This window comes from Larus michahellis, chromosome 4 (assembly GCF_964199755.1).
Source record: "Larus michahellis chromosome 4, bLarMic1.1, whole genome shotgun sequence".
Lineage (NCBI taxonomy): Eukaryota > Metazoa > Chordata > Aves > Charadriiformes > Laridae > Larus > Larus michahellis.
In genome coordinates, this window is record NC_133899.1 from 21,216,460 (window position 1) to 21,243,955 (window position 27,496).

At 45.2% G+C, this 27,496-nt stretch overlaps 1 protein-coding gene across 2 annotated transcripts; it reads left to right on the plus strand.

Moving 5' to 3' along the window:
• The first annotated feature begins 572 nt into the window (after positions 1-572).
• RFWD3 (ring finger and WD repeat domain 3) lies at positions 573-24,161 on the plus strand. 2 transcript variants are annotated; one of them, XM_074583274.1, is made up of 13 exons: positions 573-631; positions 2,866-3,250; positions 4,631-4,869; positions 6,587-6,687; positions 6,801-6,998; positions 9,158-9,249; positions 11,425-11,539; positions 16,594-16,822; positions 18,031-18,181; positions 20,373-20,549; positions 21,150-21,364; positions 21,628-21,845; positions 22,504-24,161. In XM_074583274.1, the coding sequence occupies exons 2-13, from the start codon at positions 2,868-2,870 to the stop codon at positions 22,645-22,647; spliced, it is 2,262 nt and encodes a 753-aa protein (XP_074439375.1). In that variant the 5' UTR covers positions 573-631; positions 2,866-2,867; the 3' UTR covers positions 22,648-24,161. The 2 variants fall into 2 exon arrangements, with proteins under 2 accessions (XP_074439375.1, XP_074439374.1); XM_074583273.1 differs by lacking the exon at positions 22,504-24,161 and having other exon boundaries at positions 21,628-22,292.
• Positions 24,162-27,496: the final 3,335 nt, after the last annotated feature.

Genomic DNA, 27,496 nt, shown 5'->3' on the forward strand with positions numbered 1-27,496 from the left:
TTGCCCCGGAGGCGGCCAGCGGGTGAATGATGTACTTTGACAAGGTAGAATGTACTTGTAAAAGGTAAAAGGCTTCGGGACAACACGAGGGCACCCTGCCACCGGCTCTGCCCCCGAGAGGCTGTCCCCAGAGGACACAAGGGGAGGCCGGCGGGACCCCCGGCGGCCGCGGAGGAGCAGGGGGAGGCGACGGGGCCGGTTTCTCCTCAGCACCGCGGGGCAATGGGGCCCGGCTCCCCCATGGCTCCCTGCCGGCTCCCTCAGGGGCCTGCCGCCATGGCAAGGCAACGCCCCGCCCACCTCCGACCCTGTTTGAATCCGCTCGAGCTCCCGCTCCTTTCGCCGCGGCGGCGGCTCGCCCAATGAAAACGCGCTCCGCGGCCTTTTCCCCGCCCCTCGAGTCGCGCCGCCTAATCAGCCGGGCTCTCCCACCACGGCTCTCTGGCCAATCAGAGCAGGCCCTGCCTCCCCTCCCCTCGCCCCCTTCACCCGCCGTTCCCTCACACCGACGGACGGAGCGGCTGGCCAATGAGAAGGCGGGCCTGGCCCCGGCTCGTCCAATAGAAGCGGGCGCAGAGGGCGTGGGTGGGGCGGCGCGGCGCTCGAGCGGGGCGGTCGGGCCTGCCGGCAGGTGAGCAAGGGGCGGTGGGGACGGTTCCCCCGGGCCCGGTTCCCCTCCCGTTTCTCCGGCCTGGCGTCCCCCGAGCACCGCGGGAGCGGCTGAGCCTCCGCGGGCGGCCGCCGGGGAGGGGTGTGGGGGTCCTGCTCCAGCCTGGCCTCCCAGGCGGCTTGGGTTGATGGCGGGCGGCCTTCGCCCAGAAGGCGGCCTGAGCCGTCCCGAGAGCTTGGGGTGCCTGCGGCTGAGGGAGGAGAAATATCCCCCTCCCCCGTCGTTTGTGTGACTGGGTTTCTTAATTAAAATAAGTAAGCTCTGTGAAAAGCCAGAAAAAACCCCACGCTTGTGGAGAGTGCGCTTAATTTTGGTTGGTGTTTGGAGCTTTTTGGTTAAAGCGGGGGCAGCATGGTATAAGCCCAGGAGCTGTAGAGCGGGGCCGGGCTGTGCGCGGTTGGGAGGACCCCCCGCAAGGGGAGGCTTGTGCTTCAGCCTTCATCCGTCTGGTTGGCACTGCAGGGCCTTCTGTGGAGCTGCTTCTCCGGCTCCACTCTCTGACAGCACTCTGTAGTGCTTCTCACCTGGGCTCAAGAAGCTTGTTCATGGAGACCTTCCATCTGTGGGTTCCTCCAGTGACTGCCGGGTGGGCAGCTGCCTGTCTCGAGCTGCCTTTGCCCCTTTCAGGAAGGCTCCAAGATTTAATGGTGAAAATGCCAGTATTAACATCTTTTTTTTGTTGCTGTTGTTTATTAGGAGTTATGCAGGGTTAGTTAACCCATAATGGTGAATGTGTGCAGTATTTTTAAGTCTCACACTTAATTTATGAGGAAAATAAAGGGTCTGTTATGCTTCTAGGTGTCAATTTTATCATGAATGTGAGTTTAGAAGAAGTTTAGAGAAGCAGTACTCAGTCACTGAATATTATCATGTCTTGGCTGTATGACTGTTCTGGTGGGAGGTGCGTTTAACACCTATTTTTGGCCTAACTTAGGCTGTATTGGTAATTAGGATAAGAATTATAAAATGATTTGTAAGTTAGAACTTCTTAAAAGATCTATAAAATACATGAGTGTTAGTACATCCCCCTCTAGTAATTCTTGTATGCATTTTCTAGTTATTCTGTGTACTAAAAGCAGCCTTTGCTCTGTTTGCGCAGTGCCTAGCCTAGTAAGTTTTGGTGTGTGCTTTGGGCTCTTAGTAATGCTAAAGGTCTACAATTCTCAATGCCTTTCAGGTTTATGATTGCCTAAGTATTTTTTGAGAATGTGAATGACCTTCAGCAGCTTGCAGAATTTAATCCTGCAAAAGAAAGATGATTTTTTTTGGGCACACGTATTTATTCAGTTAAAGAAATAATCTTGCACTTTCTTGTGTTGTAAGGCTCCCTGTAGAACAGGGTGATGAAAGTGCTCCAATTAGGTGGCTGACAGCTGCATAATAATTAGCAATGCACAGACTGTTGCCTTCTCTGTACTTCTATTTAGGAGGTAACGTGAAATCTTTATCCTAAAGACATTTGCAGGGCAGCCATCCTTAAATATGTGAGGTTTTACTGCAAATTTTATGTTTATCTAGTCTCAGGCTGAATATAGATCCACAAATGCTGGTGTTGCAGGTGACTTGCTACCCGTAACATTTCAGTCGTGCATTCTGCTGTGATACTCTTTCTGTGTTGGTGAATATAAAATACCTGAAAGGTATGTTAAGTGAGCTGTGGGAAAGGGTCACAGTGGTAATGGAATTTTATTTGAAGAAACTTGAAAATAAACCCACCTCCAGAGAGTGATATGACAAAGGACTCCATTGTAGAGCTTGTTTCTGGCTTTATTTGTGGGTGTTTGTGCAGTGCTGCTCACCATGGAGAATCTCTCAAATATTTCCGAACTCTGTTCTCCAAGGTACACGTGAATTTACCGGTAGGTTAGTGATGCCAGCAAGAAATCCCTAACTTTCCATATCATCCAAGGGCTTACTTAAATTGATTTTGCAATGTGCCTTTGGTGGTAGCTGCTGTTGAGCCAAAGAGCTGGAGTCCTGGACTCTGGGAGGGTGCTGTCTGCTATGCCAGCTGTATTGACTTCAGACAGTTTAGCTCTGCTGTGTATCTAAGGCAAAAGGACAAATTGTCTCTTGAGCCTGAATTCTAAAGGCTTTTATAGTCACTGACTGCTGCACCTGATTCTTGACACTGTCAGGCTAGAAGTAGGGTGTAGACTTGCAAATAAATACTAGTTTTCTTCAACTCTTTGCAGAAATGGCTCAAGAAGAGATGGAAGTTGATCTCCAGCCTGTGGCTGCTTACTCTGTAGAGAACCTTAGGACGCTTCCAGCAGAGCCCTCTGGTCATGCAGTACTGTCATCCCGCGCTCCAGTGCTCGGTGAAGGAGGAGGCAGCGTTACGGTTCTTCCTGCTGATGACGCTGTTGTCATACCAAATGCTGGTGCAACAAGAGAAGCAGCTGCTGAGCCTGACCCGCAGCTGAGTCCTGCCTCAGCTCTCAACAGACTGCAAAGGCTACAAGGGGCACTTGATCCATATCGGCCACTGCCTGTGCCACAGGTCACGCAGCGTCCACAAGTGAGGAGAGCTCGCAGGCAGCAGAGAATTGGTGGTTCCCAGAGGACTGTCAGTGCCAGGTAAAGCAGAAATGAAATTAGGTCTGACATGCACTCTTATCCAGTCTGGCATCAGTTTAAAACTGCATTGCTTCCTGGCTTGTAGAGCCCAGCTCAGTCCAGGTATGTGGTTATGGCCAGATTCTGGGAGGCTCACATGCTGTTTAAGCTCAATAATGGCACAGCTCTGATCTCTTCTGGCAGCATCTTTGCTCTTGTTAAGCGAATCCCCCCGTTTCTTATGTTGGCGGTGGTGGTGTTGACTCCTGAGCCCTTTCATGCTTTCCATCTCATTTGCAGAGCTTCTGCTCACACCGTTCCCTCTGCTCTGCCAGATTCCTGTCGGTGCTCCCTGCAGCAGTGCTGACTCTCCACAGTTCCAGCCAGCATTTAGCTCAGTGGAGCTTGTGCTCTGTTTTGCATTTCACCTTTGATTTGGGGACTGCCTGATTAAGTTTTCTGGTGACAATTGCTGCAGAAACTTCCACAAACATGCAAAGTAATATTTTTCTGTAGGCTTTTTTTTTTGGTTACCTCCAGGCAAAGAAAGTAAAAATTCTGGGTTTAATACCATTTGTGATGGGTTTAAAGGGTGATGCTCTCCAGCCAGAAAGAAATCCCTATTTCTGGTTTGTTTGTTTTTTGTCTCATCTTTGTAGTTTTTGTAAATGTCAAGGGTGAAATTATAATTAACTGGAGCATTGCCTTTAAATTCAATGAGACCAAGAACTCCTCTCCTCCCAGATGATTAAACATAACTGTACTGTTTGCCCTTGGATTGTGTGTGAAGGTCACTGGAGTTCTCAGACTGAAAGGCAACCTGACAAACTTCTACTTTGGATCTGAAGGGTAATTGAGATGATAGCTGAACTGATGGGGGGAGAGAGGAGGATGTTTCTACCCAGGGATGAAGTTCCAGGAGAGAAGAAAAAAGGCAGAAAAGCTAGGCACAAAGTAGCTGATGGGATGGGACTCTGATACCGGCCTTGTGCATCTAGTATTACCAGTGGCTTTGGGAACCAGGTCTGAGTTAGAGTTGGAGGTACTGATCAGGAGTTCCTTAGGCTATTAGTGAACAACACTTATGTCGTCTTGGCTTTTCTTCTCTCCTCCACCACCCCATCCCAAAAGAAGACAATATAACTGTTGTAATGAGAAGGAGATTTTCTTTGAGCTGAGAAAAATGAATGTTTGCTGTGTGATACTGCTGATTGTTCGTAAAGTGGGCAATTGTATGGCATTGCCCCTCTACCAGAGAAGGTGCTTCTTGATAACTTTAATACCTTCCTAATGCAGTCAACAGCCTAGAAATTCTACTGCAAACAAGAATGGAGAAACACTCTGAGTCTTTATCTTACGTGAAATAACTGTGACTTTTATTTCTTCCTTTTCTGGACTCAGGGCAGCGTTGGACAGTTACTTTCAACTCAGCAGGACCCAAGAGCCAGCTACAGGACCAGTCCCACGGCTGGAGCCCTCACGTATTGCAAGGGACAACCAGGAACACAGCTCAGATGAAGTAATAGAAGTGAGCGACTCTGACAGCAGCTCTTCTGCTGAGGAGGAGGAGGAAGCGGTGGAGGCTGCAGCACCGCTGTTACCGTCAGCCCAGGAGACACCTCCAGCAGCCAGTTCAGGAGGTTTGTGCTATATTTGAGCTGTGTACAGACTGATTTCAGAAACTTTTCTTGCTGTTTCAAAACTCAGTGGGGAAATCCTTTTAAGCTTCGCAACAGACGGTGCCAAGAGATCATCATGCCCACAGCTGACAGGAGCAGGTTGCCACCACAAGGCTTTCTGGCAAGCAGTTCCTAAGAGCAGTAGCAGCAATGGATAATTGCTACCCTACTGTTAAATACAATCATTTTGCTATTTGCAGGCTGCTGCTTATAAGTAATCCTGGAAATGTTCAGAATAACTTCAACTTTAGGGATTAGTACTGAAGATAACAGGTCACATCTCTGGAGATCAGCAGTGTTTTCAGAGAAGGATCTGATTTGGTATTTTTTAATTATTTGTGATTTCAGTCTGCTTCAGTTTAGAGTTTTCTCTTCGTTCTGTAACTTCTTGTGACACTTAGGTGAGGAGGTAGAGATACTTAGGACAGTGGGCTTCTTGTTTGTTTCTCTCTTTTCTTGGCTTTTTCTGGCTCTCAATCCTTTATCTAGGCTCTTGTTCACAGGCTGCCATGCACTTCAGTGACATTGTGGTGAACATACGCAGTTTATGTAAGAGTCACAAATAGTTAACTTGCTATTCAAGGTTATCAGTGCCCAGAGAATATGAGAACAAGATATTAATTTTTTTTATCTTTTTTTGCTTCAGTCTCTAAGGAATGTCATTATGTTTCACTCTCTGCTTTTAGATTTAGTTTTGACTGGCCAGCCCACCTTGACACCTTTTTCTGTGGGTACATCTATGAGGTGTCTTTTGAACAGATTGATTCTGCTTGCTCTGAGCTAGTCTTACATGTGACAGGAGCTCAAGCTGTTAAGTGCTGTCTAATATTGTGTGACCATATGCTCTCTGTTGGGTTTTCTGGAATTCCCTTGCCTTTTTTGCTTATATAAGTCACAGGTTTCTGTTCAGCCCAGAACCAAAGAGGCTGAAAACTATATTGACATTGGCTAGTGGGTACCTCGCCACTGGACTGAGAATATCTGCCTCGAATACTAAATGTGACTAATAACTCTTTTGTTTTGTCAGGGGATGGAGGAGACTGATTTCTGCTTCTTTTGTAGTATGCTAGTGGTGGCAATCCAAATGTAGCATTTCTGTGTGCCTGTGCTTCAACAGAAGGCCTAACAGAGGCCCACCACAAAAACATATGGCCCAGCAGAATTGATAGTTCAGATAACTACCAGCTGGGAAACTACTTAAGTCAGGGTGAATGGACGGATAGCATACGGTAAATGCTTTCCTGGCACATGAAATATGCATGCTTAGATCCCTTGGCAAAAAACTTCTTCATATTGGTGTCTCTCTTTCTCCAGGCACAGTGATGCAGGGTTGTATCCTTAAATCAGCCTAACTATAGACCTGTATGCAGATATGTCTGTTTCCAGGAGATCAAAAAATCCTGATAACAATTTCCGTCTTTAAAAGACCTCTCCTTTTTCACTGAATATGCCAAAATTCTGGTGCTTTCAATAAATGAAAGCATAAAACTCTTCAGCATTATCATTGGTGAATAGAAGGACTTACAGACTCCTTGACCTTCAGTATCCAGGACACTGATCTGAAGCCTGTGCCGTTGTTGCACTGCTTATCTTATGCCCCAATGATTTTTGGATCAAGTCAAGGAGAACTCCTTTTCCCCCCATTATGGATCAGTCATTTAAGCAATGGTTTCTTTAGTTTCCAGTCAAGTCCCAGCAGAGCCATCTCAGGCTTTGTCTCAAGCTTCTGCAGAACATGGAGGTCGTGAAGATGAAGAAGCTGAAGACCAGCAAAAGCAGGTGAGGTGACCTAAATGCTTTTGGAGACAGATTAAATATGGTAAATGCTGCATTTGTCTAAAAAAGCTGTGTGGTTTTGTTTTGTGGTTGTTTTTTTTTTTTTTTAATCCTAGAGAACTCCACTAAAGAAACTGGAGCCATCAGTTCCTGTTGCTCTACCGGATGAGGAGGAAGGGGATACCTGTGCCATCTGCTTTGAGCAGTGGACCAATGCTGGGGACCACCGTCTCTCAGCGTTGCGGTGTGGACACCTATTTGGTTACACGTGCATTGAAAGGTGGCTCAAGGGACAGGCAGGGAAGTGCCCACAGGTAAAGCGGACGTTTATGTGCACTGGAATGGGTAACTTCTGCTGCAGGCATGGTCACTGTAACTGTTACAGCTGCTTGTGGCATGGAGAATCCACCTTTGCCTGCTGTCAGAAATAACAAAAAACACTGTCATTTTGATGTCATTAGGCCAGGAACAGCTAGCACTGCTTTAAAGGGAGAATTCTGACTTGGATTTTCTCCCTGAAGTAGAGCATTTGTGAGTAGCAGACTCGGAAGTTTGAGAGTTCAAGTGCTAAACCTGTAAATGGTTTCAGAATGCTGCACTGCGGTCCCAGAGTGCGGGAATGGCAGACAAATTCCTAGAAGCAATTAAGTAAGCATAAAGAATATGTTATTGGACAGGAAATCTGTTTGAGAACTGTTTTCAGTCAGTTGATCTTCTATTTTGAGCTGCATCTGATTTTGCAGCCTTTAAGCAGGCCAGGTTGTTAAGGTAGCTTGCGGAGAGCAAACTGAGAAACAAGTTGCATGCTTTAATGTCCATTTGCAAGTGGTAGATCTGCTTCTTAAGGTGCATTTTTAGCTTTGTTTCCATGGGTAATACCGATCTCTTTCGATTAGGTCTGTGCTTCTCTGTGATGTGCTTCCATTCCTTATTCCTTTTCACCAGAAAGAAATGTTGAGGAAAAAAAATAGGTCAATGAGTACCTTGTAAATACGATTCTGTTCTGCTGCTTTCCAAGTCGATGGCTGGAAGCCCAAGATTTCTTTGGCTTTGTCATTTTGAGAGGTTCCATAGTCTTGCCTGACTTTGTGCAGGTTTCCCTCCTCACAACAAGAAACTTCCTGTTGATGTGCACTGTGATTAAACCTAAAGAATCACTGTTGCCATAGCAAAGGCCCAAACCTTATTTTTCTTATCCCTGTCAATTCTGTGCGAGCTTTTCTTCACCCGCTCCAGGCCGAGACAGAATTCTGAGACCTTCCCGCATCTTTACTCTTTGGCATTTTGTGACTACTTTTTCTTGAACCCTAAGAACTGGTAAGGGGTGCTTGCTCCCTCTTTTTCTTCCAGTGATGTAATTACTGAAAACTTCCTGGGAGAATTTTTTTTGCTCTGGAGAGAACCTTGCAGCTAAATCACCTCCCCTTCGTTTTCAGTTGCTGTCCTCTGCGACTGGGCATTCTCTAATTGAATAGCACAGAGTTGCTGTGCGCGGTGCTCTGTATACCAAGTGGATGGAGTGCAAGTCACTGTGAAATTGCAGCATTCCTGATCACGCCAGTGCCAGCTGCTAGCTGCCAGAAACACTGTCCTAGCTGCTCACTGCTCTGCAAGGCAGTTCTTCACTGAAGGGAGGGTGGGTTGTCTGATCTGAAACTGTTGCCCATGCTATCTTTGTGCTGCTAAATAGGAGATGTCTGTGTTTCAAGCACACATAGTAATTTAATGTTCAGCGGAGGTTACTTGATCTGAGTATACACTGCCTCTTTTCTCATCCACAAACTATATTTGCAAAACAGTAAACTTGCAGATGCCATAATTTCTTCCAGGTCCCAAGTCAGGGGGCGGTATTATCCTTCCTTTTTAAGGAGAATCTAATGTACTAAATGGTCACAGCCAGACGCACAGAATCATTGAAATATCTGGCTCCCTGCGTATCACTGAAATTGGTTGGGTGTCAGTGTTTCATACTGACACTGGAATGCTTTTATGAATTTAGGCCTATAGGATTTGATCAAAGGAATATAGTATGTAAGAAAGAGTTCCCAAAGCAGCCAGGCTTGATGTTTATAAATAGAAGCTGGGCTGGGGGGTTGTTTTAGATCTTTTTTTCCCCTTTTTGTCTGACTTTTTTTTTTTTTCTTGTTCCTGGAACTCTACCTGACCATTCTGCGTTGCTGGTGCTTTAGCAAAACAAATTTAGTGGGAAGCAAAGAGATGTGTTATTAAAGGTGCAATAGGATACACGACTTAAAGTGTTGTAGCCCTGATTAGAGCTCTGGTGTCTGTATGAGGGAGTGTCTTGCAGACACGCTGTGGTATGGTTGTGTTTTTGTGGACTTGCTCTCAAGTAGACAGCCCCTCCCTTAAAAGCTGTAAGGGTTTTTTTGAAATAGTGCCTAGCAACTTGTAGGGATGCCTAGTTTGGATAGTTAAATTCTTGTAGATGAACTGAACTTGTCTTTTATTTCAGTGCAATAAGAAAGCGAAACGTTCTGATATTGTGATCCTGTACGCTCGCACTTTGAAAGCGCTGGATACCAGTGAACAGGAACGCATGAAAAGGTACGGAGTCTCCACGTGAAGATACGACCTTGCTGACTGCATGCCCTTGAAAGCTGCAGTCTGGCTTTGACGTCAAGCTTTAACTTCCGGTATTGTCTAAAATTTGTGCATTCCCTCGGGGATTATCATGAGTATGGCTGTCTTAACAGACCAAGGCCTTGCTGGGTTGCAGGCGTCTTACGTGGTAGGAGAATTTTCTTTTGGAACAAAATTCTTGAGTTTGCGCTTTGCGGCACTGAACTAGCAAAGGCTATCTTGTGCTGTATCCTGAAATGTCATCACGGGAGAACATGCAGAGTTGTTGCCAAAAAGCTGTACGTTGCTAATTCATCATTAGATGAGAAAAGCAAGGCATAGTTAGAAATGCAAGGGGGTGAGTAGCTGACCTTTTCTGCCATCTTTTCTGTGTGCATTAAACAGAGTAATCTCTCATATGAATCACTTTCCATCTTGCTTTGTCAAACTCTTCATGTAGCTTTACTTACAAAAGGTCAGCAAGCATTACGATGACTCTACTTCTGCCTCTAACTTAAATGTAGACTTTTTATTGAAAAAAGGAAAAGCAGGTATGAAAATAGGGACTAATTTCTTTTCAGTAAGATGCTGTCAGAGATACTATTCTGAAATTAAAAGGCTGCAGATATCTGAGTTCTCCTGAGTCTTGTAGTGAATAGAATCTAGTTGAGGTCGTCTTCACATGTCTCTAACTGTACTGCCGTCCTTTCAATGCAGTCTTTCAACAGAAGCCTCACTACCCTGGTAATTACTGATCTGAAATGATTGAGGAGTAACTGTCACGAACGGAGAAATATCTCTTCTGTCCAGATAGCCACTGCCTCATGGTGTTTGAACTGTACCTTTAGAAGCATCACGCTTCTCTTACTGGATGGACACTGCAAAACAAACTATAAATAAGATTTTTTTTATAATATATTTTTTCAAAATCACGGAAAGCATTTGGGTGTTTAAATCTTGTTATTGCTCATGGAGAGGTAGCTGTCTAACTGCTGCTTGTGTCTGAGTCTTGCTGCAGCTGTTCCCCACTTGCCCTACCCTTCCACTGCCTCCTGTTTCTGTTGGGAGGCAGACAGCAGTGACTGCCTGTCAGTCCGGTTCAGCTGCTGGCAGTGGCTGCTTTGTGGCACGCAGCCACGAGTGGAGGACAAATGCAAACACTGATGCAGGCATTGATATTGCTTGCACATAGCCTTGAATTAGGTGTAAGATCCTGGGGTTTGTTCTTCACATTCAAAAAAAAAAAAAAAAAAAAAGCCAGCCTTCAGGCTCTGTGTGTTTGTGTAAAGAATGTGTTTGCGATGGTTAAATACAGCATTTCACCTGTTTCTTATGCAGCAAAAAAAATGTGAAGATGCTATAGGGAAATGAGAGAATTCAGTGCCTGGTAAACATGCATGGCTAGGCCTCTATATTTAGAAGGTACTTAGGCAAGCGAGACCTCCCTGCACGTGAACTACTGAAATAACTGGAGTATTGCTGCTTTTGAAGTGCAGAATGCAGTAGTCAATATTATAGACCAAATGTACAGATAATTTTAAGAAATACTGGTTGTTTCTTCCCCTTCTTTAACTGTTCCTTCATATGTAAAGCATATATGAAAAAGAAATTGCAATAAGTTATGAAAACTGCTGCTGCTAAATTGTGTGTATGCACTTTTAGGCTCAAGGTGAGGTATTAAGTATGGCTTCTATATGGGCATTCACAGAGAATTCATCTGTATCTATTTCTGATACAGCTATGTTTTCCTGAAATATAAAATTAGTAGAAATGAGCTTGACAATATTGCTGTATTACTGACGTGGTATATTACAATGGATGTTGATGGTATAGAATTTGCTAAACTGTTTCTGTAGGGGGAGGAAAAAAACCCTGATTTCTCTTTCACTCTCGTCTACTAAATTAGCACACTTGGAGAGGGTGAGGAGAAAGGCTGTTGTTTCTATGGAACAATACTTGAGTGAGTCATTCAGTACAATTGCATAACCAAGAACATCTCGAGGCGAAGGTACTGGATGAGTGCGGCACCAGATTTTCTCTTTTGAATTTACCTGAATAGGACCCGTGTTGGGATGAAGTCTGGGGAGAGGAACACACAGCCCAAAGAAGCATCCTAGGCAGTACCTAGTCCTAAGGATTGCTTTTCTCTCGTTCTTCCAGCTCTTTAGAAAAGGAACAAATGTTGCGGAGACAGGCAGAGCTGGAATCTGCACAGAGCCGTCTCCAGTTGCAAGTTTTGACAGACGAATGCAGCAAACTCCGCAAGCAAGTTCAGGTGAGTCTCACACAGAGGATTCCTTTTCTCTTCAACCTGCCTTTTGCATGTTCCCCTAGAGGAGAGAAGACAGGCTTCCAGTTTTAATAAGCAGAAAGATTCAGTGAATTCAACTGGTAAATCATCAGGAGTATTCTAACCCTCCCAGGCTGGCGTATTCATGTATACTACCTGTGCTTCTAAGATGTAATCAAAATTGCAAGTACAGCTTAGCAGTAGAGGAGTTTTTTTGGCTGTTGATGTTGCAGGTTCCTCCTCAGGTTTTGTGGTGCCTAGCGTGGCCTGGTAATACAGCCCCAAACTTATTCTCCTTATCTTCACCAAAATAAGCTTGGAAAATCTCTACAGTAAACCATAATGGACCTATTATTGCTAGTTAGTCGAGAGCCTTTAAGAAGTAGCTTTGAAGAAGCATGGCTATCTGCAAAACCAAAAGAGAAAAACAACACACACACCCCTAATTTTTTGGTGAAGGTCAGTCAGCATTCTACTTAAGCACCTTCTGGTGCTATGAGAGCTGGCCTGTCAATGGCATAGGCTGTATGCATGGGTTGAACAGCTGCTAAGAGGCTCCTCTGTCCCCTTAGAATACAAATTGCTGAAAATAAATGACTGGTTGCTGAAGGACTGCTTCCTTTCTGGCTCATGCAATACTGGGATATTTTGTAACCCATCACAGCTGCTTTTGCAGGATTTCTATAAATTCTGGACTTTACTGGTGCTTCCAACTGTGAATTATCTGGCACGTTCCACCAGTGCTGGGTTTTCCAATAGCCTATTTCACAGTCAGCTTGCTACTGGTTTTGTTGTATGAAGTAGATGATATCTAATATCTCGCTGTCTAGTAACTTGCTTAACTTTATGCTTTTCTTTACTTCTGGATTTTTTTTATAGCCTTGGCTATTTATGTCTGTACATTAAGCAACATCCTCTTCACTGAAGTCTTCCTGTGTGACGTAAGATAAGGCTTTATAAATTGCTTGCCTAAATTCCTGCATGAAGATCATGAGAGCTAATAAGAAAACTAGTCCACTTTAAACTTTGGCTTAAAGAAAATGTGAATGGCATAAAACTGCAGGTCTATAATGTCTTCCCGCAATTCTTCTGGTGTTTATGATAGAGTATCCAGTCTAAGTGAATTGAAGTCACGTTATAAAGATTAAGTACCCTGTGTTCTTTAAGCTCTGTTTCAGTATTTATACTGCATTCATCACTGTCCTGTAGTGGTTAATGTGAATGCTGGAAGCAATTTTAAGGTGCTTGTTTATACTATGAATAAACTGAATGTAAAACAATTTGCTGGGGAGCAGAAAATCAGCAGGGAGTCTGGAATAAGTCTTTAAGTTGTTTGCTTGTATTTTGAGCATGTGTCTAACGAGCTCCTTGTCTTATGAGAGGTCATCTAGTAAAGCAACTACTTGCATGGAATCGTTTAGGTTGGAAGGGGCCCTAGTTGTGTAACTGCAGCATTGGATTGGGTTGCTCAGGGCACTGTCACACCAGGTGTGGGGTGTATGCAGGCAGATCACACAGCTTCTCTGGCCATCTCATTGTTTGACCGTCCTCATTGAGACTTTTTTTTTCCTAACATCTAATCTGAATTTGCCTTGTTATATCTTGAGTCTGCCCTGGTCCTTTCAGCAAGCCATGTTACTGATAGCACAAGAAAACATGTTTAATTGGCATACAAAGCTGTAAGCCAATATAGAAAACAAAGTGCTGTGGGATTACAAAAGTAATGTGTGAAACGTCTGTACACTCAGGGGGTCATTTGGTATGGCAAAGTTCAGTTGCATAGAACTTTATTGGAATAGTTATGATGTACGTTGGTTGTATACAAACCTTGGTGTCTGAAGTTCTATGGAAAGCAAATACCATTGGTTTTCCCCCTCAAAAGTCATTGTGTGAACCCTTTTTTGTTGCTAATGTGCTTGAGAGCTGTACCTCATCAGCGGTCACGTCACTAGTTATAACCTTTTATATTTGTATGCATTTTTCCTCTGCTCTTGTCTACTAACAATCTTGTCCATTGTACTTCGTTAGAGAAGTATTTAAGATGATTGAGGCTAGAAAAGGGATGGTGTTTTAAGTCTTTAGCTATATGAAAATATATGAGGAAAGGAGGGGAGAGAGGGGTAGGGAGCTAAATAAAACTCTGGTAGATAGCTCTCAAGAGTGTTGTTTCGATATGTGAACCTTCAGTGTGTGCTGTGTGGAGCTATATGCCACTGCGTGGCAGGTTCAGACTTGAATTTTGGAAGTAGTACTACTGAAGCCTTACTCTTGCCTAAAATTTTCCCTTTGTGAGCGCAAAGAACTTGGGAATCAGATGTGAGCTACTGCAGTACTCCTGAATCTGCCAAAATTTTCAATAAAAGTTAGCTAATGATAAAAAAACCATCCCTGGCTTCTGGCATTAATACCATGGATCAACTGGGGTAGGAGATTCATATTTTTTTCGAGTGGGAAACAGCCGCTCTGTTTATGTATGGAGCAGTAAAGGGAGGACTTGCTGGGAAATGACAGGAGATTGCATGCTGCTACGGCAAAGAAAGCAAGTGTAATTGTGAGCCTTGCAGACGTCAGTTTATATTGTTCAATGTATTGGAAAAGCTTTTCTTTAAATAGGACTTTCAGAGCATCCAAAAATAGTTGGATGGCAAAATATCACTAAAATTTGTGACTTTAACTCCTTTAGAAAAGTTGTAGGCTAATGGTTTTAGTGCATAAAAATCTTTCCTCTTTGTGATCACCTCCAATTGGTATCTGGGGAAGATCTAGAAGAAGTAAAACCTGATACTCCATTCACCTGTTACTTATAGCGAAGCCAATTAAAAATGCTCTGTGTCCTTCTGACTGAATTTGAACCTGAACCAAAGGAAGGTGGAATGTCTGTAGTGCTGCACTGAAACACAGTCATGTGTTTCTCTCTTTTTAAATGCAAGGCTGGGGCTGTGTGGTGCAAGACAGCAGGCATGGCTTCTGGAAGAGGTCTGTTGGGAGCACAGCCAGAGAGTGACAGTCATCTGATAACTGCCTGTGTCTTTAATAGCATAAATAGCATAGCTTCATATCAGCTATTAAAACTGTAACCTAATACTCAAAAGGAAACAGTTCTGTATTTGTTGTAGCTGGTGGTTTTCCTTTCCTATGCATTGTGATCTTCTGCTTCTTGCACGTGATCCTCAGGAAGACTTCTGCTGTGTATCGTTGTCTTTCCCCACCCAACCTGTGTGACTGTGTTCATTCAAGCCGAAATCTAGGAGGCAGTCACAGCATGTGCAGAGAGACGAGTGTGCCCTCGAGGCCCTTAGGCAACACCAGGCATCAGGAAAACTCTGCAAACCGCTTAAAGGAAGGCACAGGCTTATACTACCAGAATAGTGTCCTTTTGAGCACAGTTAGTGGAATTTGTTCTGCAGTCCAACACTTCTAATCACCTTGGTAATGTGCCTTCAGTAAGGCTTGGTGATTCTGCTGGGTTTGTCCATTCTGTCTAAATGTAAGCATTGTACCAATAGTCCTTGTGGCTTTAATTCCCTGGTTTCCTTTTTAATGACTTGTGTAAAAGTTGACTGTTGAATGCAGGTGATAAGGGCAATTTTGTAAACTCCCCAGAGCAATAAATAACTTTAATTTCTTCTGACCCTCAGTGGTGGTGGTATCCTCCTGCCTTTTAGAAATAATGAGTTTATTAAAACTTTTTTAAGAGTCACTTTCTTCTAAGTTACTGGTGTTTTCACTGGCTGCTTACTCTAAGCCTGAAGCTACAGCTTCCATGGTAAGCATTCTCGCACAACCCCCCTCCTCTTCCTCCCCAGGTTGTTTTGTCTTTGCTTGCTCTAATGGGATCATCTTGAGCCTTCAGCTTTGATTTTTATTCCCTTGGGGAATTTGCAATGCGCTTGATGCAAAACAGATCAGACCTCTGTAAAATATCAGCGTTGCCCTCCTCTTGAGCAGTTTCCAAAAGTTATAGGTCTTGATGATAACTATTAATGTAGAGCTTGATCTTTGATCTTGCCTCTTTGAGAACTGCTGCCTTTGCTTAGATGCGAGTTAAGTGGTAGTGGCTGGTTCAATATTGAAGCTAGCTTGCAATCTACTAATATATTCATAATATCACTCTTGTGGCCCTTAATTGTTTAAAAATTACATAGTATTTGAAGCATAATCTATGTTGCTCAAACAGCAGAAAGCAAGTAGTGATTTTTCTTAATATATACGCTCCCTCGAATATCTCTGGGGTTCTGTACTGTCTTGTTTTGCCCTTGGATTACACCAAGTTGGTCAAAATGCTTTTTTGGGGGGCATTTTTAGTTGACTGATGATATGTCAGTGCCACTACTTGCATACCCTCTTCACCCCGAAGATCTCTGCGGAAGGAGGAATTCTAGAAGTACCTTGTTGCTGATGGAAGCTGTCCTTGGCCACGTCTCTGCTGAGCATCCGTGAGCACTCATCACTTGAGGTGGAGGAAGAGGGGGGGAGGAGGTCGTGGAAAACAGAGCTGGAGCTCTTGAGAGTTGTGTTGTTCCTGGAATTTGCTGCTCAGGGTTTACAAGAACAGGGTCATCTTCATTAAATAGACTGACTTGTTTCCTGCAACACCCTTTATGTTGAAACTCGAGCTTTTATTTTTTTATGGGGTATTCTGGAAATTCTGGAAAATGGTTCTAATTGACTTTCTCTTGTGGTTTAGCTGCATGTAATACTTGGCAGTTCATTCTTCTTCTAAACGGCATTGATCTGGTAATAATTGTTATTGGCTTTTATGTGTTGCCCGAGAGTCTTCACTCTCACAGGGTCTAATATATACAATAACAGACTTTGAGTACATTCTGCCAGAACATGCATAGCTTTTGAATGCTTTTGTTGCTCACTGTCATAGTCGATGGACTTGGAAATCCAGCGTTTCAGGAACGGTGTGGAAATTGGCCCATGTTCCCCCTCCTTATCTGAGAACAAGTCCAGTTGGAGCATCTGGAACAGACAGCACAGAAGGTGACATCGCCAGTGGTGCATTAAAGCTCTTTGGGTCTTTTTCTTTGCAGGAGCTGAAGGCTCTGGTGGCCCAGCACAATGTGAGCTCTTCTCAGCTGCCTGGCAGCTCCCGCACCTGCCTCCCAGGCAGCCTGCCTTCCAGCCAAAGCCAGCGCAAGTACCACCTGGAAAAGGTTTTTGTGGTGTCTCAGACTGGGAACTGCAGAGTAATGGCATACTGCGATTCGTTGAGTTGTCTCGTGGTATCACAGCCTTCTCCACAGTCTACTTTTATTCCTGGTAATTAAGCAAGTCAAGATTTGGGGGTTCATAGGGGAAAGTTAAATGTGTTTTCTGCTTCCTCCCTGCTCCCCCCCTTCTCTTGCTTGACCTTTGTATGTGCCTTGTAAACTGGGAATACTCACAAGACACTCTGTAGATTATCTCGCCTCTACATTGGTAGCTTCTGCCTAGCCAAGTAGCTTGTTTCCCCTATCACTTCTCCATCAGAATCCTAGCAGCAGGTCCCTGGCACTTCTACTGAAACATCCACAAGAAGGTAAAAGGTGTGTCTGGTGCTCTGTGATGAAGATGACCCCTTGCAAAAAGGTGGGCCTTCTGAAAAACCAAGGGACCAACGCACAAGGGCCTGCAGAGAAGCCTCCGGTGCTTGAGTGAGAAACATTGCTCTCCAGATTGTAGGTAGATTCATCCACGTGCAGCTGATTTGTCAGTACTCTTTAACAAAAAAAAAAAAGGGGGGAAAAGCAAAAAAATTCTGATATGAATAATAGGAGCACTATTTCCCCGTGAGGAAGCCAAGAAGTCATGGGCAGCCCTGTTCTTGTCTCACTGTTATGGCCTGGGGCAAGTGACATCTGGGTCAGCGCCAACTTGCTTTTTTTCAGTGATGTAGATGTAGCATTAGGAGTCTGAGAGTTTATTTCCGAAGTACTTTAATGCTTTCTGAATGATGAAATTTACTTTATTTGGTTAATGGTTTGGAGATTAACATGCCTTATCGAGGCATAGCAAAACTGTTTTCTGAATTCAACTGACCTTATTTTTCTGGCTGTTGGAGCCAGGGAATGAATCTCTGAATGTAGGCTTTGTGGTGACTCTTGTAGCACGCAGGTTGAGTTCACCTGTAAGCATTCTTTGCAGTGACACTTGTTCTCTTAAATAGCCATGTAATCCTACTGTGCGTGGCTTTATCTAGGCAAGAATGTCTTTGAAGAAATCGGCTAAAGAGCAGCAGGCTTTTGTAACAAGAACTGTAACACTGATAGTGAGTTTGCTCTTGCTGGCTGGGATCCTTAGGGATTTAGCCCTGTTGCCATTTGAACTAAAGAATGATTTGTGGCCCTTTTTATCCAGAACAGCAAATAACTTTTATGTGTTCATCCCACCACAGGCTTCATTACAGACACTGTAGTTCTGGCGTAGAATTGCTAGTTCTGCACATATGCCGCTTTGCGATAACCTGCTTTATCCTTCTTCTGTGACAGGTTGTGGTGTTAAGATGATGAGCGTGGCCAACCTGAAAAGCAGTCAGTACATCCCCATCCATAGCAAACAGATTCGGGGACTGGCTTTTGGCCGTCGAGCGGATGGCTTGCTGCTCTCTGCTGCTCTGGACAACACTCTCAAACTTACCAGGTGAGCCCTGCTTGGGGGAGCAGCCTGTCCCAGCAGAGTTTTGCTGCAAGAAACAGGGTTGGATTTTGTTTTGTCTCGTAGCACTTGCTATTCTGCTCTCCAAAAGGTGCTGCTAAGATGAGATCAGGTCTGCATATTCTTCCTGCGTGTGGGAGATAACAGAGAGAAAGTTCATGCTTTCAGATCTTTTACATGGAGGTGTTGTGGAGCTACCCGTCTCTGATAATTTTCCGGTGGAGAATTCAGTGGAAAACGAGTAATTCAACACAGTTTGTCAAAGTTGTGTTGAGGAAAAAAATGTAGCATGATGTATTGATGTGAAATTTACTGTCTGCTTGGTTTTCTGTACTGCAGGGAAATGTGAAGCATGGGAACTTGTATGGCATAAAACAGAAACAAGGAGTGTTTAGGGTGGGCGCTTTCTTCCCTGCCCTAATATTGGCTTTTAAACTTCTTGCAGAGCGTGGAATTCATCTGGGGTATGAAACATGTAGGCAGCATCGTTGAGCACCTGCTAGAGGAACACAGGTTCTCTAGAGCTAGCAGTGACTTGGGAGCAGCACTTTGGAGGCTAACTATGCAGAAGCTGAGAGAAAAATGTGTCCAGTCCTGTTAGAATTTACAGCCTATGAGTGTTTTCTTGCTACTCTGCTGCTCTTCCATCTTTAACCTTAAACCTGCTTCAAAACTTTATTGGCTGATTTGATTCTTATTGAGTTATATTAACACCTTTATGCATACCTGCCTGTCAGTATAGGGTTAGGCAGGATATGTGTCTGTTACATGACTGATTAGTCCCAATTCTTTCCCACGAGTGAAGCAATGAAGAGAACTTAATCCTGCAACAAAAATTTAAAGAATGTTGCTTTCCTATTACCATGTTGAAATGTTTGCTAGAGTAGTTAAAAGTAAACAAAACCGTCTCTGCTGAAGTCAGTGTGTCAGATTTCTAACCGATGAGGTTGATATTGTTTTCGTGGTTTAATCTGGAGAGTGGCTTCTCGTCGCAGTATCCGCTCAGACACTTGACTCCCATATCAGCCTGGGTGGTTGCTTTGGAACTTGTGATCCTCTTGCTTTTGTACTTGATCCCAGAATGTCCTGGAGTTAAGTGTTTGCTTGAGCAGCATCTTCATACTTCTTTCAGTCTCCCTCTGAAAGAAAAAGTCCCTTTTCAGTCATCTTTCTTCTCTAGTTACTGATTTCATAGTCATCCTACCAAAAGGAGTTACCCAAGTTGTCTCCTGTTCTGGCTTGCAAGTGTTTAAAATAGCACCATGACTTGGGGTGTTTTTCTTCTGTTGTTTTGAACCAGTCACTGTTCTGATATCAAACTTTCAGTTAGTTTTCCCCAGCCAGGTTTATCTTTGTGGTTGTTCCCCTTATACTTACCTGCGAGCAATTACTCGCTTCTTGGGAGTTCTGAGCATAATCACCTTCCCCAGGGAGAAACCCGTGTGTTGTAAAGAATATCCAGAGTTACTCTCATATGTGCTGTCCTCTGTCTCGCACTGTTCTCAACATGCTGAGCCCATGTTGACAACACTGCCCTCTGCAAATCCATTCCAATCCAACACCAACTTCATCTGCCATTCTGGGTTGCGCCCCTCTACGTACTCCCCTCTTCTTCCTTCTACAAATCGAGTTTCTAAAGAATTAACACTATAAATCTGCTTTTAACTGTCTTTACCCCACTCGCTGTCTCACTTTTGCTTAAAATGGATCCTTTTGAGGCATAAGCACTATTTCGCTTACGTAAAAAGCGGGAACTAATTGAGAGATGTAATCTGAAGAGATGAGCCCCGTGATCTCAGGAATAGGCGATATTATGGGATTACACTAGAGTCACTTCTCCTAATTGTTTCCGGAAAAGTAACTTAGTTTTGCTTTCCAGTAAGGCAGTTGAGACCCTGCTCTGAGATTTCCTTTCCCAGTCTCCAAAGATCAATCCGGAAAAAGAAGCATTGGCCTGGAAGATTTATGAATCACTTCACAACATCCAAGTGATTATTCTGTCTAGATTTTCCAGATTCATGTCTGGAGTAAAGGAGGAGTTAATTCAGAATTCAGTCTAAAGAGAGATGCTTCTGTCTAAGGACTTTAAAAAGCTAGATTTGCTTACCTTAATTATGCTATTTTCTCATCAGTAGATGCTTGTGCAACGGGCCAACACTTTGCTTTTCTTCTGCAGCTTGGCAACAAATACTGTGGTGCAGACATACAATGCTGGCCGTCCTGTCTGGAGCTGCTGCTGGTGTCTAGATGATACAAACTACATCTACGCTGGACTGGTCAACGGCTCTATCATGATATATGATTTGAGAGACACCAACTCACACGTCCAGGAACTAGTCCCTCAGAAGTCCAAGTATGGCATAAGGATTTTTTCATTCCTTTCAACTTCGCTAATATACATTAAGCTAAACATAGCTTCTTCCATAAATCACACAGTAATTGTAAAAGTTTAAATTGTTTTATGCTAATCTCTTGTTCAAAAATTTGAATTTAGCACAGAAGTGAGAAGTCTCTCATAAGGTTGCATGGTATATGTATCACTTAGTGCAAGTGCTTGGCACCTGCATCTTTTTAAGGCACACAGTGGTCAGCAGTGGACCCACCGGTGCAGCCTAAGCAGGAGAACTGAATTTGGTTTAGAGCTGGTGTTAGTATTTAATTTGGAAGGGATAAATTACAAGAGGCGTGAGACACTGGTACCTCCATCTCTTCTACTCAGGGAATCAAATGCTGATTTACACGCATCTGATGTGGGCTGTCTGTTTCCTTAAAACATAAGGCTCAGTAGCTCCGTCGAATGTCACTTAGTCTTGACAAGTTGGGGTTCCTTGCTTGAAGGATCATTCTGTAGCCTGCTTAGGCCCTTTCATTGCAGCGTGGTTGGAGAGAGGTGGGGCAGGTGGCCAGCATGGCTGCAGCTGGCAGCACTGACTCTTGCCAATCACACTTTCAGGTGCCCCATGGTATCGTTGTCCTATCTGCCCCGAATGGCCTCGGCGTCACTGCCTCACGGTGGAATCCTGGCAGGGACCTTGGAAGGAGCCTGCTTTTGGGAACAGAAAGCTGGCAACTCCTACCGGCCTCATCACTTGCCGCTGGAACCTGGAGGATGCATCGATATTCAAACAGAGATCAACACACGGCACTGCCTCGCCACGTACAGGCCCAGTACGTAATGCTGTGCATCTACAATGTGTTTGTGGCCACGTTGCCCCACTGTTTTTTGAGTTCAACAGCAGCTCTGGTGCTGAGGGCACAGCAGAAACGTGGTACCTGCCCCCCTAGCCGCAGCAGTGCGCATTTGCACATAGATAAGAATTGGGTGAGGGCAAAAGGGGACAGCTGCAGGGTGGTGTTGCTTGTATTCCTACAGTTAAAAGTTCTCTGCAATTAAACGTTCCAAAGGTCACCTTTTTATTTCTGCCACGCAGGTAAAAATAACCCATGTGTGCGTTGTGTGATGATGGAACTGACTAGCAGCCCTCTGATGGAGGACTCTGAAGATGTGGTGTGTTCTTCTAACCCGGTTCAGACTTTCAGCGCTGGGCCCACCTGCAAGCTGCTGACCAAGAACGCCATTTTTCAGAGCCCAGAGGAGGATGGCAGCATCTTTGTGTGTGCTGGCGATGAGGCATCTAATTCTGCCCTGGTATCTCTCATTCCTTTCAGTGTGTTGGAGGGTTTTATTGCAATTCTTAGGGGAGAAGCCTTATCGGTCACAGCAGCAGTGTGTTTTGGTGGGAATTGTCTTGTCACGCACGTTACCCTATGCAGGTTGGTCTGTTGTACTTGCTATAGCAGGTGTAACTCTGATAATGTGGGACACCCAATATTAGCCAAAGCTTGTGGTCCCCATCCGTCGAGAGGAATGCAGGCACTGAGCCCCTGGATTCCATCAGAGGAATGCAGTTGGGCACACTGGCACAACTGGGCGCCAACTGGTATAACTTAGACTTGGCGGGATGGCTAATGTGGTAAGTGCTGTGAGGGATGGCTGCAGGCTTGTCAGGAATGACAGGGAAGGTGAGGAGGAGGAGAAGGGTTGCCCTTTGTAGGAAAAAGCAGCTCGGATGCAGAGGGTGGACAACAGGCTGCATGAGAGCTCGTGATTCGGGGTCAGAGGAGAGGGGAGGGCAGTCAGGGTGACATTGTGCTGCGAGTCTGTGAGAGACCATCTGAGCAAGGTGTGAAAGTAGAGGAAGGGTCCTGTAAGTAATTCGAGGAAGGTCTTTTCTCTAGCGAGAGGAAGTTCTGTTTGGGATGGGAGGGGGAGGATCCTGCGGTGTTTGACTTTGTCTGTCCCACAGCTATGGGATGCTGGCAGCGGCTCCTTGCTGCAGAAGCTGCAGGCTGACCTGCCTGTGCTGGATATCTGCCCCTTGGAAGTGAACCAAACCCACCTCCTGGCTACGCTGACTGAGAAGACGGTGAAGATCCACAAGTGGCAGTGAGAGTGGTCCCTGTGCCTGCCGCAGAGAGACTTCCCAAATATGCTGCTGATTTAACCCTACAGAACCCCTGCTGTCCTGCTTGCGCTGCTTACAGGAAACGGGAATCACTACAGCACCTTGCTGGCAGTAGGCTGGAACTGGGACATGCTGGTGCCTGGAGCAGTTCCCTTCTTCTTCCATCTTCCTTTTTAGGTCTGCCCTTATTTCTTCTTTGGACAACTTTTTTTCAGTCAAACTCCGTAAGCTGCGACAGCACGGCAATACTTGGACTATCTCCAGCCTGTGTTCCTGCACTTTTTTTTTCCGGTGTGAATACAGCACAAGGACTCGCAAACTTTTCCTACAAATCAACAAACTAAGAGGAACTCGAAGACCTGAGACTCCCAGTGTGCTTTCTCATGGAGTCCTGCTGTGATAACCGGGTGATGAAAAGGTGGTAATATTGGCATCTCACTAGCATGGCTGATGCTCAGCGTAAAAGCAAGTTCGCTGCTTTGGAGAATGTACTCCTGTGTTCTTTTGAAGGTCTAGGGTCAGTTGGCAGTTACTCCCTTATGAGGACAGACCCTGTTTTGTGGCCATGGAGAGAACAGGCCTGGAAAATCTACAGAGAACACTTTTCTTCTGTGGCTTTTTTCCATGAGCATGTACTTTGCACTGTAATTCCTTAATTCTCTGTCCCCGTTGCTTTTCCCTCCTCTCTTCCCTGCTTCACCCGCAAGCGAACTTGGGACAGTTTGGTTGTGGAAAATGAAACTAGGGAAGCACAGGTAAAGAGGAGGAGATGATTCGTGTACTTCCGGCTGCTGCAGCCCATGGTGGCCTTCCTTAAGGACAGCAATGTACTGAAACAGCCAGTACCTTGGGAAAGAATGAAGAATGCTGGTTGCTTTTTTTTTTTTTAAGTTGGGGTTTTCTTTTCCCCTTTGAGGAACTGATGGAAACTCAGGGATTTCATCAGCTTGCTTTCACTGACCTTTTGCCTTCCTTAAATCCTATTTGCCAGCTCAGCTGCCGGTTGGATTTGTGTGCAAGCGTGCTGCGGGCTCGCTGCTTCAAGTAAATCTGAGCCCCTCGGGTGGGATCCCAGCTCGGGGATGCGTGCTGGCCCTTAGCACCCTCCCCATAAATATGCTGAGGCGGGTGAGAACGCTTATCTCCAGGTCAGAGCATGAAAGAGGACTTAGGTTTCATTTTATGTTTAACAAAAGCAAACTTTTAAGGATGTGGGAAGCTGCCAGGCGAGTTCCCTGTGCTGGAAAGGTGTCCCTGGCACACCTCCGCCTCTGGCCGCTGTAAGCAGCATCCGTCCTGTTCGGAGCGAGTGTGCCACCACTTAAAGTACCAGAATGATTTTATTTTCTGAAGTCTGGGGCTTGCGCAGGATGATCCCATTCACGTCTTACCTCTTAAAAATGAGATTGAGATGATCTCTGCTTAACTTTATATTTTTCTGTATAGTATTTTGTTCTTATATTTTTATATACTGTAAAAATAAAATGTTTATAGTTACCAAATACAACTGCTGCTGCTGCACTTTAAAAATATGTCTCAGCAATATACGCTGCCCATCTTGTGAATGTAAATAAGCATCCCCAGATGCAGGTAAGGTTTTTCATGCTTTGTATTATTTCCAAGTCACACTTGGCTTCAAACCGAAATAATGGAGGGATTTAGTGAACAGCGAGACCTCGCTGAGCTGTGCCGCTCTGACCAGGTGAGGGGAGAAGAAAGGGTTGTGCAAAGTCAGGCTGCACACCTGGGACATCCTTTTAATTGGACATTAACTCACTGAGGTGAGACTTTTTGGCATTTTTCAAAATGATCAGAAACAAAGGGTTAGTAGAAAGAATATCATGCAAGGTCTCCAGTATCACCAGCTAAAACCAGAAAGAGCAGGCTGCTCTCTGCCAGTTTAGTGCAATGAGCTGCTTGTTCTCAGCCAACTCTAACCTCTTCCTCCCATGAGAAATTTGGAAAATTTTAAAGTCATACAGGAAAAGGAATTAAAAGGCCTCGCAGCTCTTGATTTTTCTAGGTAGCACTTGTTTTCTACTCTATACTGCCCCACAGGAATAAGAGGTGCAAACTTAAATGCTATTAAAATAATGATGTAAGATGACACTTTCATGTTCTCTCAGTTTTCAAATGCAGAATTTAAGAAAACTTTTAGAGATTTGAGATGTGAAGAACCTTGTAACGCTGCCCGAGTCACAGGTTTGCAGCAGGCTCTGGGAAAGAGCACCTAAATTGCCTGCAGAAACCCATCAGCATTGAGGACTGATAAAAGGTCAAACGTGTTAATTAAATATTTGCTCATCTCTGGCTGGAGTCAAAGGGGCAGATTCTGGGATGGAAGGAAGGAAAAAATCAGTGTCTCTGCAGGATGCAGGGCAGCTGTCGTTAGAGGCTGAGCCATTTCTCTGGTGTTTTAGGCAAGAAGCCACTCTGTGGCTATTTCTGCCTCTGTCTCTGGGAAGATTTTGTTATCGTGGAGGAGGGCAGCCCCTTGGCAATTCCTGTAGTAAATCTGATGCGTGGTGATAGGTGAAGCTGGGCAGCGCTGTGCTTCCTGCACAGGCAGTTTTTTAATTTGTTTTTATTTTTCCAGGCTGTTGCAAGGGAGCACCTCTCCTAATTTTTTAATTCTTGAAAAAAAAAAAAAAAAAAAAACCAAAAAAAAAACAAAAAAACAAACCACAACAGGCCTGAGGGACAGTGGGACAGTGTTGGCCAGAGCTGGCTAGGGGTGGCAGCTTGGTGTTATTTTATTTCAATAAAAATAATCCAAAATGCTGCGGAGGACAAAAGGGAGCGTTAACAAAGTGTGAGCGAAGAAGTGAGTGCAGCTCCGTGTGCCTGCACAGAACCTTTGCTTGGCTCTGGCTGCGCCTGCCGCTTCCCCGAGGGCAGAAAAGCGGCTATTTTATGCGTCCCGAACCAAATTGGATTAAAACCAGGCCATGCAGCAAGTGAAACAAGCAGCTTAATCCAAACCTGGTTATGCTGAGGTAGCCAGAGCATCCCTGGGGCATTTCATTTCAGTCTCCTTTTTTGGTTTGCAAGGAGCCCTGGCCAAATTTTCTGCTAATGTAGATGAGCACATTTTCTACTAAGGCACTAAATCCCATAACAGCCCTGGCTTTCTGCTGGTTTATGAGGAGCGAGACTATGCGGAAAAGGAGTTCAGGGAGGAGGAAGGCGGGGGGTGAGGGGGGGGAAGAAGGAGCGAGAAAACTCACATTTTCTGTTGGGTTTGATTTGCGTGGAACAAGTAAACGGGGAAGAACAGATTTCACTGCCCAGACAGGCAGGGGGAAAGGGGCAAGGGCTCCCCTGCTGGGATGGCACTTCTGACTTTTATTAGCAAATCTGCAGTTTCCAGCTGAATTGTGAATTAGCTGAGTGCTCAGACCTGCTTCGAGTCCAGCCCCATCCCTAAATATTGCGGAGTTACCTGCAAAATCCCACAGAGGGGGGTCACAGCTCCTTGGCCGCTGCCCTCCCTTGTGAGCGCTCAGCCCGCAAAGTCAAGTGTGTTGGTGTGAACAGCCTCCCTGAGTTAAGATAACGATATTTATTGTTGTTTGGTTGCTTTTGAGATAAAGATATTTCAAGATAATGCTGAGAAGGCAGAACTGTGGGTGCCTTGCATGTTACCGAGCACGGGGTGCTGCGGGGTGGGTGCCCGCAGGAAACTCGTGCTCTGGTACAGGGGAGGAGTTCATCACATAAAAACACTTATCTAGTCCTTGGGACAAATTTAGCAGGTAACAGACCCTGTCCAGCCTGTGCTGGTCAAGAGGAAAAAAAAAAAAAAAAGTAGTCTCAAACTAATTTCAGTGATTATCCCACCCAGTGAAGCGTGATTAATTTGAGGGTCCAGGGGTTCTTAGTCTCACATCAAGTCCAATTTGGCGTTTCCGCTCACGGCAGAGGTGGCGGAAGGGGGAGCGAGCCCCCCGTGCCTCAGACAGCGTCACGCTGGGAGCAGCGCTGAGTGCTTGGCTTGAAGGCAGAAGCCGCGCTGGGAAAGAATTGTGGCAGGTTGGAGGAAGAGTTGGAAACTTGCCCACTTTTAATTCCTTTTTTTTAGAGGTAGGTGGTCACTGCAACACAGAGCTGTATAAATGGGGGGTGGGGTGGGCAACAGGCTCTCCAGGAATGACCTGGGGCTTCCAGTGCTTCGTGAAACAAAGATGTGTCAACAGCATCGCTCCTTTGTGAAAAACACAAATGTCACGTCGGGCTGGATGAAGAGTTGGGCGTAAGAGGCACAGAGCTCCCCTTGCGCTCGCTCACGAGGTTATAACTGGAATATTGTCTCCTGTTTGTCTGCAGCTTCCTCGGAAGCTAAATCCTGCTATGGGCATCTGGTTGTTTCCTAACGTGGATGAGCAACGGTGCTGCGGGACTCTGACCTACAAGAAAAGCTGAAATAAAGTGGGGCTGAACCTGTGTGTGTTGTGCAAATAAAACACAGAATACCAGGCCTTAGCCATCAGGAAAAAGCGATGAATGGTAACCGTGACGAAGCACCCGAGTGGGTTCTCCACAGTAGCGTGTGATGGTCAGTTGGGACAGGCAGCGCTGAAGTTTTGGGGGACCCTTAGCACTGGAGGGGGGCAGCTGAGCCAGTCTGTGTGAGAGGGAGAGCGTGCTGTGTGAGGAGCCAGCCGAGATTCAGAACGGTGCCCATGGGAGCGAGCAGTCTGTATCCAATTAAAAATTGGAGCATCTCCTCTGCGTGGACCAGGGAGGAGCTTTCCTTCTTCCCAAGGCGGTGAGCTGGAGGGCGAGGACACTGCTGGGAAGGAACGAGAGGCGTCCCCAGCAGCTTGGCTCACCC

Coding starts and splice junctions, on each gene's coding strand:
- RFWD3 (XM_074583273.1), top strand. CDS start 2,868: ATGGCTCAAGAAGAGATGGAAGTTGATCTCCAGCCTGTGGCTGCTTAC. Junction 9,250..11,424: donor GAACAGGAACGCATGAAAAG/GTACGGAGTCTC, acceptor TCGTTCTTCCAG/CTCTTTAGAAAAGGAACAAA. Junction 18,182..20,372: donor AACACTCTCAAACTTACCAG/GTGAGCCCTGCT, acceptor TTTCTTCTGCAG/CTTGGCAACAAATACTGTGG.